This window comes from Onychostruthus taczanowskii, unplaced genomic scaffold, assembly GCF_017590055.1.
Source record: "Onychostruthus taczanowskii isolate IOZ18803 unplaced genomic scaffold, ASM1759005v1 scaffold151, whole genome shotgun sequence".
NCBI lineage: Eukaryota > Metazoa > Chordata > Aves > Passeriformes > Passeridae > Onychostruthus > Onychostruthus taczanowskii.
In genome coordinates, this window is record NW_024498697.1 from 301,729 (window position 1) to 315,004 (window position 13,276).

Sequence of the window (13,276 nt, forward strand, 5' to 3'; positions counted from 1 at the left end):
GGGGGAGGGTGGTTATCCCTGAGGGGACTGTTCCCAGCAGCTGGTGGATTTGTTCCCAGGGACTTTGTCCCTAGTTCCTGGTGGTTTACCCCGGGGTTTGGTCCTCAGCACCTGCTGCGTTGGTCCCTTGACAGTTTGGTCCCAGGGAGTTTGTCTCACTCTTGTTTTTTCCTTTGGCACATGGTGGGCTTGTCCCAGCAGTCCTTTGTCCCTGGGGAATTGTCCCTGGTGACGGATGCGTGTGCCCAGCTCCTGAAGTCATCCACAGGGGTTTATCCCCAGGAGCTGGTGGGTTTGTCCCTGGGAGGGGTCGCTTCCCCAGCACCGTCCCTTTGTCCCCAAAGATCTACAAGGAGCAGCTGAACACCCGCATCGTGCTGGTGGCCATGGAGACGTGGGCGGCCGAGGACCGGATCCGGATGGGGCAAGACTCCCTGGAGACCCTGAACGAGTTTGTGAAGTACCGGCGCGAGGGGCTGGCAGAGCACAGTGACACCGTCCACCTCTTCTCGTGAGCGCTGTGGCCACGTGTCCCCCCCGGGGCCGGGGACAGCGTCCCCCGTCCCCACCATCCTCTTCCTCGCAGGGGTCGGACGTTTCAGAGCAGCCGCAGCGGCACCGCCTTTGTCGGGGGCATCTGCTCCCCTGCCCGCGCCGGCGGCGTCAACGAGGTGGGTGAGGCGCGACCCCCGCGCCGGGGGCTGGGGACAGGGACGGGGGTCCCCGCGGTGACACCGCGTCCCTCCCGCGCAGTACGGCAACGTGGCGGCCATGGCGGTGACACTGGCACAGACACTGGGGCAGAACGTGGGCATGATGTGGAACAAGCACCGCACGGCCGCAGGTAGCCACCTCCCGCGGGGCCGTGGGCACCGTGGGGACACGCCGCGGTGCCGCCAGGCTGGCGGCGGGACACTCTGCAGCCGCAGCCCTCTCCTCTCCTCGCAGGGGACTGCCGCTGCCCGGACTCGTGGCTGGGCTGTATCATGGAGGACACAGGGTGGGTGCCCGCTCGGGGTGGCACTGCCACATCCCCTGCCGCAGCTCGCGTCACCGCTGCCGGCGGGGACATCGCCGAGGTCCCGCCCGGGTTCGTGTGCCCGGCAGTGCCCCCGGGCAGGGTGTGGCGGTGTGACAGTGACCCCCACCCCACAGGTACTACCTGCCACGGAAGTTCTCCCGCTGCAGCATCGATGAGTACAACCAGTTCCTGCAGGACGGCGGCGGCAGCTGCCTCTTCAACAAACCCCTGAAGGTAACGGCCCCCCGCCCCTCTGGGGGTCACAGTGGGGAGCGATGCTCTGGGGGCAGCTCCGGGGTCCCTCGCGGTGTCCCCAGCCCCTGCCACAGCCAAGGAGCTGCTGCTGAGCTCCCAGAGCAGGGGGACCTCGTGCCTGGCTGCAGTTTGGGGGTGCTGCCATTCCCCGGGCATGTGATGCCCTTTTCGGGGGGCTCACGGCAGCGGCTGGCTCGGGGTCCCCAGCAGCTCCCCTGTGTTTGTGTCCTGTCCCCGCTCGGTCCCCGCAGCTCCTGGACCCCCCGGAGTGCGGCAATGGCTTTGTGGAGGCGGGCGAGGAGTGCGACTGCGGCTCGCTGGCGGTGAGCAGGGCCAGGGGCTGCTCCCCCCGCCCTGGGGGCTGCAGGGCTGCCAGGGGCTGATTCCGGCTGCTGTCCTGGCAGGAGTGTGCGAGGAGCGGCGGAAACTGCTGCAAGAAATGCACCCTGACCCACGATGCCATGTGCAGCGATGGGCTCTGCTGCAAGGGCTGCAAGGTGCGGGGCTGGGAGCGTCCAGCGGGCTCGAGGGGCAGGATCCAGATGTGGATCCACCGGGGTCCTGTCCCCTTCCTGCTGAGTTGGGTTTGTGTCCCGGGCAGTACGAGCCACGTGGAGTGTCCTGCCGGGAGGCTGTGAACGAGTGTGACATCCCCGAGACCTGCACCGGGGACTCCAGCCAGGTGAGTGGGGCCAGGGGACACGGTGGGACACATTGTGGGGCCTTGTGCCACCACCCAACCTCTTCTCCATGTCCCCACAGTGTCCCCCCAACCTTCACAAGCTGGATGGATACTTCTGTGAGAACGAGCAGGTGAGTTCAGCCCAGCCCGAGCTGGGCACATCCCCACAGGCCCAGCACTGGGCTTGTGCATGTTAAAAGTGCATTTGGGACTGTCCAAGGCCCCACTGGACAGGACTTGGAGCAGCCTGGCCTGGTGGGAGCTGTCCCTGCCCATGGCAGGGGATGGAACTGGATGAGCTTTGAGATCCCTTCCAACCCAAACCACTTTGTGACTTTTTGTCAGTAATCACAGCCACAGCTGAGCCATGCACACACACTTGCATGTGGGTTTTGGGGTTTGGGGGGCCCTGAGCCCCTGGGTGTGAGTTTTGGGGGTTCTGCTGTCCCCTGGCTGTGCACACATGTGGCTTCTGATCCCTGCACCTCACAGCTGGGGCAGTGCTCCCGGGACCAGGCATGGGGGGGATGTGGGGGGGGGCTCATTGTCCCTGCAGCACCTCCCTGCAGGGCACCTGTGTGAGCCCCTGTCCAGCCTTGTCACCCCTCCCCAGTCCCCTGAGTCCCCAGCCCTGACCCCTGTCCCCTCCCCGCAGGGACGATGCTACGGCGGGCGCTGCAAAACTCGGGACCGTCAGTGCAACGCGCTGTGGGGCCGCAGTGAGTGTTGGCCGGGGGCGGGAGGGGACGCAGGGGGGGACGAGCAGGTGACAATCGCTCTCTGCCAGGCTCGGCCGAGCGCTTCTGCTACGAGAAGCTGAACGTGGAGGGGACGGAGCGGGGGAACTGCGGGCGCGAGGGCCTGGGCTGGCTGCAGTGCAACAAGCAGTGAGTGACCCCTGTCCCCGCGGCCCCTCCCGGTGCCACCCGCCGCCCTGGTGACACCACCGCTGCCTTGAAGGGACGTCCTCTGCGGCTTCCTCCTCTGCGCCAACATCTCGGGCTCGCCGCGGCTGGGGGAGCTCAGCGGGGAGATCGCCACCACCACCTTCTACCACCAGAACCGCTATGTGGACTGCAGGTACTGCCACCGCGGGTGCTGCCACCGCGGGTACTGCCACCGCGGGCACTGCCACCACAGGCACTGCCACCGCGGGCACTGCCACCACAGGCACTGCCACCGCGGGTACTGCCACCGCGGGCACTGCCACCGCGGGCACTGCCACCACAGGCACTGCCACCACGGGCACTGCCACCGCGGGTACTGCCACCACAGGCACTGCCACCACGGGCACTGCCACCACAGGCACTGCCACCGCGGGTGCTGCCACCGCGGGTACTGCCACCGCGGGCACTGCCACCACAGGCACTGCCACCGCGGGCACTGCCACCGCGGGTACTGCCACCGCGGGCACTGCCACCACAGGCACTGCCACCGCGGGCACTGCCACCGCGGGTGCTGCCACCGCGGGTACTGCCACCGCGGGCACTGCCACCGCGGGCGCTGCCACCGCGGGCACCGGCACGGCTCGGCCCCCAGCGGTGCCCGTGTCACCGTGCGGCTGTCCTGGCACAGGGGCGGCCACGTGCAGCTGGTGGATGGCTCGGACCTGAGCTACGTGGAGGACGGGACGCCCTGCGGGCCCGGAATGCTCTGTCTCGACCGCAAATGCCTTCCAGCCACCGCCTTTAACTTCAGCTCCTGCCCCGGCAGCTGGGACGGGAAGATCTGCTTCGACCACGGGGTGAGGGGCGCGCCGGGGACAGGGGGACACCCGGGCAGTGTCACGGTCGCGGGGGGTGACGCCGTCCTCTCACAGGTTTGCAGCAACGAGGGGAAGTGCATCTGCCGGGCGGAGTGGACGGGGAAGGACTGCAGCGTTTACGACCCCATCCCGGAGCCGAAGCCGACGGGGGAGACGGAGCGATACAAGGGTCCGTGTGCCCGCGGGGACGAGGCTCCCTGCTGTCCCCAGGCCACACAGCCCCGGCTGTCCCGCTTTGTCCCCAGCCACACCGCGGCTCCAGAGTGTCCCCACACCCTGGTGCCGCAGCTCAGCTGGGCAGGGCTGACTTTGTCCCCCCTCCCAGGTCCCCACAGCTCTGGGTCATGCCTGGGGCTGTGTCCCCATGTCCCTGCATCCCGTCCCCACTGAGGTGGGTCCCTGTGCTGGGTTTGCCTCCCTCCCGGGTCCCCACAGCACTGGGACTGCCGTGGGGCTGTGTCCCTGTGTCCCCCTGTCCCCTCCCCACTGACATGTTCCCTGTGGCTGGGTTTGTCCCCTTCCCGACTCCCCATGGCCCTGGGGCGTCCCTGGGGCTATGTCCCCATGTCCTCTTCCCACTGACGTGTGACCCGTCCCCTCCTCCCTGTCCCGTCTGTCACAGGTCCCAGTGGCACCAATATCATTATCGGCTCCATCGCGGGGGCCGTGCTGGTGGCTGCCATCGTCCTAGGGGGGACAGGCTGGGGATTTAAGTAAGCAGCCACCGCATGGCTCGTCCCCTCTGCTGCTGTCACCGGCCACGTCCCCTCTGCACAGCGTCACTGCGCCAGGGCCGGGCCGTGCCCTGCAGTCCCCCCGGGGCTGGGCGTCCCCGCCGTGTGGCCTCTGGTCCCCTTGGCCCTGCCTGGCCCCCCGACCCTGCCTGGTCCCTTGTCCCAGCCCCTGCCTGCCGCCCGGCCCTGCCTGCCCTGCCTGCATGTGCCATTGGGGTGTCACTGTCACCCGGACCCCATGGCCGTGTCTGTCCCCAAGCATGGGGTGCTGGGGCGGGGCCCCCCGTGTGTGCTCCTGCCTGGCACTGGGACACTGCTGCTGCCTGTGGGACCAGGGACACTGGGTGGGGGCACGCACCAGGGGGGACAGCGGGGACACGGGGGTGACACTAATGCTCCTCTCCTCTCCCCCTGCCACCCCCCCAAGGAACATCCGCCGAGGAAGGTACGACCCGGCGCAGCAGGGAGTGTAACCGTGTCCCCCCCATCGTCTCGTCACCGTCCCTGTCACCGTCACCGTCCGGCAGCCTGACGGCGTGGGAGCCCCCGGGCCCGTCTGTCCGTGTGCTGTGTGTCCGGCCGTGCTGTCTCCATCTCTGTGCCCCCAGGGCTGAAGGGCAGCAGCGGCTGGGGGGGCCTGGCAGCAGCCCCTCCCCCGGTGCTGGCTCATTTCAGCTCAGTGTCCCCCCATGTGTCACCCCCCTGTCACAGCCCCCCACTAAACGCACCCCACTTCTGTGTTGCAGGTCCGGGGGGGCCTGAGCGGGGCCGCTCCGCCCCACCCCCCCAGCGCCTCATTAACAGCAATTAAATGGGGCGGCGCTGCCGAGGGTCCGGCCGAGGAGGAGAGCGGGGGGGGGGCACCCGGGAGCGCCCCCCGGCCCCCCCCGCAGCGCCACGAATGTACGGGGACCCCCGGCCCCCCGGGCAGGCGGCACTGGAGGAATGAATGTACCTGCGGGGCCAGCCCCGGCCCACCCCCCCTGCCCTCCAGAGCATCTTCCAGCCGGGGCCCTGGGACCCCAAAAGGCAGCCCAGTGTCCCCAGCACAAGGCCAGTGTCCCCAGTACCAGGCCAGTGCCCTTCCCCAGTTCAGGGCCTGGAGTCGTGCCCCCCCACCCAGTGCCTGGGCTGGGTCCCACAGGGGACAGGTCCTGCACCCCCAGATGTGCCTCCCCACCCCCCAAAGCAGCTCAGCAGCCCCGTGTGGGGTTTGTCCCCTCAAATTCTCCCCCCATCCCCCAAGCCATGGGACCCCGAAGTCCCCGGTGGACGGACAGGCACCCACAGAAGACAGCTCTGCCTCAAGGCTTCCCCCATGTCCCCAGCTCAGGCAGGTGAGCCCCAAACTGGTGACACTGGGGTTGGGGGGGACAGAAGGGCCCCCCGGGGGACCAGGGTACAGGGTGAGCCCTGGGCTGGGGACACAGGGCAGCTTGCTGGGTGGCATTTGTCACCCCAGCCCCAGGGCTTGTGACACCCGTTCCCCCCAGACTGGCTGTCCCCCACCCCCATGGCAGGTCGGGGGGGACATCACCCTTTCCCTGTGGCACGTGGCACATGTCACCCTGCATGGGGTGGCTCTGCAGAGCCACCTGAAGCACAGCACCTCGGAGCACTGGGGGCCACGCTGCTCCCTTTAACCACTGGTGACACTCAGCATGGAGGGGACATCCCTGGTGACACTTGGTGACACATCGTGGTGTGTGTTTGTATGTATGGGGACACTCCTGGGGACACCCAGCACGGGGACAATGGGGGATGATACCCACTGTCCACGGCAGTGTGGGGGTGTCCCCTCTGTGTCCCCTCCTTGCCCAGAGTCCCTGCCCACCACCAGGTCCCTTTGCCATGGAGACAGAGAGTGACAAAGGGTGTCCCCAAGCCCAACCATGGCCAAAGTGTGGTGGCACCCATCCTGGTGTGACAGCCCCTCTGGACACCCACGGGTGCTGTGGCTGTGGTGGCACCCCAGGGGACAGAGTGGGAGGTGACAGCAGGACAGGGGTGGCTGGACATCCCCTGGCTGGGATCCGGTGGTGGCTGCTTTTGTGACATTGGGTTGGGACACGTGGGGACCTGGGACCACCGTGGGCATCAGAGGTCTGGGATCAGCCCCCATCTCTATCACCGTCACCACAGTGTCCCCACAGCTGCCACAGCCACAGTGCCGGGGTGCTCCCTGCGGCGAGGGGACACCCCCTGTTCAGAGCAAGGAGCCACCATTGTCACTGGGTTTGGGGACATTAATATACATATATATATATATAAATACTGGGATTTTTCTTAATGATTTTAACGCTGTCAGGGCGGGAGGGCCCGCGGCGGGGCGGGGGGCACCCGGTGCTTCCAGAGCCAAGAGAGCAGAGCCCCCCCGGCCCCCGCTGCTCCCACGGGCCCGGCCCGGCCCGGGGACGGGCACAGCGGGGCGGGGTCCCCGTCCCCCGCTCCCCGCACCGCCGCCACCCCGCACCGCCTGCTCCGCTGCCGCCGGCCCGCCCGGCCCGAGCTCCCGCTTTGCACGCGCTGGAGCCGCCGCTCCCGGCTCGGCCCCGGCCGCCTCCTGCAATGTCGCAGAATTTATTTACAATAAAGATTTGGAAAACGATGGGGCTCCGCTTGTCAGCCGCGTGGGGAGGGGGGGACGGGGCCAGGATTTCATCTGTGAGGATGCTCCGGTCCTTGGATCCCTCCAGCTCATCCCACTGCTGTCCCCCGTGTCCCACATTCCGCCCTGGCCTGTCCCCCACGACTGCCGTGCTGAGTCTGGCACAGCCGGTATGGCTCCAGCATGGAGAGGATGGCACATGGTGAGTGTCACCCAGCTCCCTCCCTGTCAGCTTTTGCCTGGCTGGGGACCCTGTCCCACCGTGGGGACCCGTGGCTGCTCCTCGTCCCATCACAGGGGTGCTCAGTCCCTGTGCAAGGACACGGCTCCATCGCTGTCCCAGTACGGGGACATGGCTCCATCCCTGTCCCAGCACAGGGACACGGCTCCATCGCTGTCCCAGCACGGGGACACCGCTCCATCCCGGGGACACCACCCTCAGCTGAGCGAGCACCCTGGCAGCAGGGGATTGGGGACATGTCCCCAGCCCCCAGAGGGACCCTCGAGGACGGAGCACGGCACCAGCCCGGGGGCAGCTCCGCTGGGCAGCGCGGTCACCGGGCACGGCCGGGCTCGCTCCCCGGCACAGCCGCTCTCCTCGCACACCGGCCAGGAGAGGGCTCTCCCAGCACGGCCCACGGGCGCGCAGGAGCCGCTCCGAGCTCCCCAGGACGCTGCAGGGCCACGCGTGACCCCGCGGTGCCAGCCCCGCACGGGGGGAGCGCATCCGTGCTCGGGGTCCTGCGCTGCTCAGGGGTCATCACACCAGCGTCACCCCCCTGGGGGAGGCCTTCTCTGCCCGCCGGGGACAAGGGGCAGCATTCAGGACAATTCCTGCTGTGCCACCTCCCCCAGAGCCCCCAGAGTGGGGCTGGCAGTGCCCCCTCCCTGCGGGGCCCTGGAGGGACTCGCTCTGGTGTCCCCGGAGGTGGCAGGAGAACGTCCGGCCCCAGCTCCCGGCAGGGATGAGCTGAGCTCCAGCCCGGGCTGCTGGGGGTGCCTGAGCCCCTCGGGGTGCTGGGGGTGTCTGGGCACCTCGGGGTGCTGGGGGTGACTGGGCACCTCGGGGTGCTGCTCCCTCGGGAGGACACCCAGCCCTCTCTGGCTCCAGCCCACCTCATTGAAGCCATCGCCATCAGCCTCGTGCTCTGCCCCCGTGGCTGGACAGGGTGAGGGGTGAGCAAGAGGTTGTGGCTCCTCTGGCTGTGGCAGTGACCAGGGGGTGGGGGGGCTCTGCACCAGGACCTGCTGACCCCTGTGTCCTCCTGGCCAGGAGCAACCGGGGCTGCTCCCCCGGGGTGGCTGCAGGGGCAGCTCTGCACCCCGTGAGGGGCTTGGTGCAGTTTTGCTCCATCCACAGCAGAGCTGTGCCACAGCACGGAGTTATTTTGGGCTGGTGTCGAGATACCAGCGCGATGAGTGAGTCAGAAACATTCCAGATGCACTGGCTGCTTCTGAATCTTGAGTTATTCAAAATCTTCGGGGTCAGGAGGGCAAAAAGCAGGAATTCAAGAGGGCCCAGCTGAGCCTGCTGCCCTGCAGGGTCACACAACACCCACAGCTCTTGATCAGGGCAGGGTTCCTCTGTCAGGAGCTGGGACACAAGGACACCACGGTGTGTTGGATGTGCCTGGCAGAAGGGAGATGGTCCTTGGCCAACTGCCCAGGGCCACAAAAGTTGCAGGAGGCAGCAGGTCTGGTGCCCAGAGACACACAACACCCCAGGCTGCCCTTTCTCTGCATCACAAACTTTCCTTTCCAGCTCCCCCCGTGGCTGCTCCAGGCACAGAGCATTCCTGCCTGTCCTCAAGCTCCTTCCTTCTCCTAATTCACTGGTTCTGTCAGGGACAGCCCCCGTGCTCAGCTCTGGTCTCCACTCCTCACCCACCTGCCGAAGGTCAACCACAGAGCCCATGGGAGAAGCCCCATGCTCCTTTTCCTGTGCTGAAGTCAGAGAATCAGGGAATTGTTTAGTTGGAAAAGCCCTCTAAGATCATTGAGTTCAACCACTCCCAGCACTGCCAAGGCCACCACTGCCCCCTGTCCCCAAGTGCCACATCCACAGGTTTTTAAACACCCCAGGGACAGTGACTCCACCACTGCCCTGGAAAGATGTGCCAATGCCTGAGCACCTTTCCAAGAAGCAATTTTCCCGAGATCCAGCCTAAACTTCCCCTGGCCCAGCCTGAGGCCGTTCCCTCTCCTCCTGTCCCTGTTCCCTGGAGCACAGCCCGACCCCCCGGCTGTCCCCTCCTGTCAGGAGTTGTGCAGAGCCACAAGGGCCCCCTGAGCTTCCTTTGCTCCAGGCTGAGCCCCCCCCAGCTCCCTCAGCCCCTCCTCATCAACTCCTGCTCAAGACCCTGAACTTGAGAAACAGAATCCCAGCAAACCCCTCATCATTAGTAAACCCAAAGCAAGAAGAACCCAACGCCTCCCCCACGCTGTGTCTGTGCCATTGCATACTGGGAAACCCTCAAACCCGAAATATCCCTGCTCCTCTGGTTGTTGAAGCTCATGATTGACCATCTGGCTGCGATTTCCCAGCTCTAATCTGATGAGGCAGGAGCTGTTTTGGGGTGAGCACGAGGACGAAAGGCCCCGAGGAGTCCCCGGGAAGGTGTGGTGTGAGGATGTCTTTGTGGGTCCCAGGACGAGGGAAGAGATTAATCTGACTCCTTATTTCTTAGAAGGCTGATTTATGATATTATGATATTATATTATATTAAAAAGTGCTATACTAAAGCTATACTAAAAGAATAGAAGGAAGGATTTTCATCAGAAGGCTGGAAAGGAATGGATAATAAAAACTCGTGACAGACAGAGTCCAACACAGCTGGCTGTGATTGGTCATTAAGCAAAAACAACTCACGTGAGACCAACCAAAGATGCACCTGTTGGAAAACAACCTCCAGACCACGTTCCAAAGCAATCAGAGAGGTGATTGTTTACATTTCTTTTCTGGGGCTTCTCAGCTTCTCAGGAGAAAATCCCAGCGAAAGGATTTTCATAAAATATCCCAGTGACAGTGGCTGGCCAGGCTGGGGGTGCTGAGGGGGCTCAGGCTGCTCCCCCATCACAGAGCTGGGGTGTTTGGGGCACCTCAGGAGCACAGGACACATCAGAGGTCGGGAAGCACCCCTGCAGTGTGATGGGAAATGTGAGCCATGGGGGACATCCATGGATCCTCGGGGTTACCTCCCAGGTGAGGAAAGAGCACCCCAAAAAGAGTTTCACAACCACGATTTGCCATGCAAATAAAAGGAAATTCTGAGCACAGAGCAGGACAGTGGGATTGCAGCTGAAAAACCCTCCCAGGGCTGGCACCTGCCTGGCACAGAGCTGCCCCTTGGCCATAGCACTCACACCTGGAGTAACGGGTGCTCCCTGCTCCAGGAACGACCCTGGAACACAGCAGGGCTTCATCCAGCTGTGCCAGCTGTGCTCCTGGTGAAAAACGAGAGGAGAGGGAGAGGGAGAGGTCACTCTGGCTCTCTCCAGAGTCCCAGCACAGTGTGCCCTGTGATGGAGCATCCTCACCAAGCCTCTCTAAGTCGAGGCCTTTATTTGATACATGGAAAATTCAGGGAAATTGACGGGTTTGTCACCATGGAGAAGCTCAGCAGGAGGAGTATGCACACCTCAGGTGGAAGCAGATCCCAGCTCTGTCTCGCCTACGATGGGAATTTTGCTTTTTAGGCTCCAGATGGAAACAAGAAACAAACCCAGGCTTGGGGAAGAGGCCATTTGGGGAAAGAGGCTCTTGGCTCCACACGCCTCACGTGGAGCTGACACTGCACAGGGCACCCCAGAATCAGCCAGGGGGGAAGGAGAGAGTCAGCACCCAGCTGCCAAGGCTCTGCCAAGCACAGCACACCCACAGTGGAGGCGGCTGCACCTCTGGGTGCACCAGGAGGAGCCAGGCAGGCTGGGCTGGAAGGGATTAGGAAGAGGGGTCACAGGAGCTTTAGCAAGGGCTTGTGGCAGCCTGGCAAACCCAGCAGGTCGTGGTGACTGCAGTGACCTCCCAGGCTTCCCCTGCTGGTTGTGCTGCTGAGCCACTCGGGCTGAGCAGAGACTCAGAGGATCGAGCCCATCTCGCTCCAGCCCCCTGCCAGGGGCAGGAACAACTTCCACTGGCCCAGGCTGCTCAGAGCTGCCCCCAGCCTGGCCTCGGACACCTGCAGGGATGGGGCAGCCACAGCTGCTCTGGACAAGCTGTGCTGTGCCTTACCACCCCAGTAATAAAAACCCTCTTTCTTAAATTTAGTCTAAATCGATCCTCCTCCAACATAAACCCATCACCCCTCGTCCTGTCCCAACAGGCACCACTGAAGAGTTGGTCCCCATCCTCTTATCCCCTTGAGCACTGAAAATCCTGTGATAACACACCAGAGTTCAGGGAAATTGCAGGGGAAAGCCCAGATTGTTCAGCTTTTAGGTAAAGACACCTGAGCTGAAACCTTCTGCTGACCCCTGACTCGATTTCTGCCAGCAGAGGGGACCCCCCAACAGAGGGAATAAGGACACCAGCAGAAACTCGGGCTTGCAAGGCTGCCCACAGAACAGACCCAGGTCCAACCCCAAATCACTTGTAGGGATTCTGGGAGGCTTGAGGAGCTCAGCGGGAGGGACTTGCCGGGGGCAGCCCGGCGTGGGAGGCTGGGGATGGAGCCGGGGCACTGAACGTCCAGGAAAGAGAAAAGGGAAGAGGAGCCGGGCCCCGAGGGCAGCTCAAGGACTGAGGAGGCGGCAGGAACAGCCCCACGGCACCGGGGACACGGCGGGATCCCAGCGGGAATCCCAGCGGGAATCCCACGGAGCCGCCCGGGGCCAAAGGGAGCTCAGGGGTCACAGCAGCGCCTGTCGGAGCCCAGGTGACCAGGGAAGGAAGGGAAGGGAAGGATTTCCACCAGCCCATGGCCCGCAAACAGGACTGAAGGCTTTGGTGTCCTTTAGCTCGGGCTGCTCGGATTTCCCGGGGAAAACGGGGGAAACCCAATTCCCTGGCCAGAGCGAGCATTCCCAGTGCCCTTTAAGGAGCGATCTCCCGCTGCCAGGCGCTGCCTGCATCCCTCGCAGGTCTTTTCCAGCTCACAGCCCGTGTCATTCCAGGCGCGGGCCGAGCTCCCGGCTCGGTTTAACCCCTGCGCGGCCGCGGCGGAGCCGGCGTGACCCCAGCGCGAGCTGATGGAGCGGCGCGCTTCGTCACGGCTTGTCACGGTTCAAATCCCGGTCAGCGCAGCTCCGTGCGGTCCCGGGGGCCCCGGGATGCCGGGTTCACCCTGGCAGCCGAGCTCGGGCTCCCGGCGGGGCGGCGGCACCCGCACGGCCCGGCCGGAGGAGCGGCCGGGGAGCGGAGGTCGCCGAGTTAAACTGGCAGCTGACAAAGGGAGGGTTTGTTTTCCCATTTCCTGAGCTTTGCTTCCTAGTCCTTGAGAATTTAAATTCGCAGCTAGAATGAGCAGTTTGTTAAATCAGGTTTGAGGTCTCCCAAGGTCCTGGCTCTCCTCTCTGGGATGTCGGTGGTGCTGCAGCCTCCAGGTCAGAGAATTTTATGTAACTCTCTCCTCACCCTGCTCTGGCTATGGCACCTTCTCTGTGGTCTCCTTTCTTCACAAGGATCCTCCCCTTCCTTCACTGGATAGCCAAATACCCAAAAGGGCTAAATTTGAGCACTGCAGAGCATCCTAATGTAGTGTTCTGTCAAAAACCCAGCAGTGCCTTATGCTGCTGCATCCAGCTGGTCAAAAGGGAAGGCAAGAGGGGAAAAGAAACCGGATTTCAGAGGCAACAATTAAACCAGGATTTCATTTCACACAGTCATTAATGTTGGAAGAGACCTCTGAGACCACCAAGCCCAGCCTTGGACTCATCACCCCCTTGTCACGCAGGCCAGTGGGTGACAGTGTCACCCACCCACGGAGTGCCACTGAATCATTAAATCACACCCTGCTGAGCTCCTCGCCTCGAGCCATGGACTGTTCCCCTCCTCTGAGCACAGGGGACAAGCCCCAGGGACAGTGTGGCCTCTTGGAGACACTGCCAAGGCAACTCTGGGGCACCTTGGCAATCCCAGGTTCTGGCTGAGCCGAGGGATAAGGCTCTTCCCCTTCCTGTGTCTCTCACCACAAATCCTTTAGGGTGAGGTGGTTGTTTTATTCCTGCAGAGTGCCATGTTCCCAGCAGCATCCACGGCTGCAGTAGGAGGGGA

General features: G+C 64.1%; 1 protein-coding gene across 1 annotated transcript in view; it reads left to right on the forward strand.

The window, feature by feature from the left end:
- ADAM11 (ADAM metallopeptidase domain 11) overlaps positions 1-5,183 on the forward strand; it is a 10,340-nt gene extending 5,157 nt beyond the window's left edge. The window contains exons 11-26 of the mRNA XM_041399005.1: positions 345-511; positions 587-671; positions 754-844; positions 949-1,000; positions 1,156-1,255; positions 1,528-1,599; positions 1,681-1,773; positions 1,878-1,958; positions 2,039-2,089; positions 2,614-2,677; positions 2,746-2,845; positions 2,919-3,038; positions 3,534-3,702; positions 3,778-3,892; positions 4,346-4,436; positions 4,885-5,183. Coding sequence (XP_041254939.1) covers positions 345-511; positions 587-671; positions 754-844; positions 949-1,000; positions 1,156-1,255; positions 1,528-1,599; positions 1,681-1,773; positions 1,878-1,958; positions 2,039-2,089; positions 2,614-2,677; positions 2,746-2,845; positions 2,919-3,038; positions 3,534-3,702; positions 3,778-3,892; positions 4,346-4,436; positions 4,885-4,930 — 1,497 coding nt within the window. The 3' untranslated portion in view covers positions 4,931-5,183. The remainder of the gene's footprint in view (positions 1-344; positions 512-586; positions 672-753; positions 845-948; positions 1,001-1,155; positions 1,256-1,527; positions 1,600-1,680; positions 1,774-1,877; positions 1,959-2,038; positions 2,090-2,613; positions 2,678-2,745; positions 2,846-2,918; positions 3,039-3,533; positions 3,703-3,777; positions 3,893-4,345; positions 4,437-4,884) is intronic.
- Positions 5,184-13,276: the final 8,093 nt, after the last annotated feature.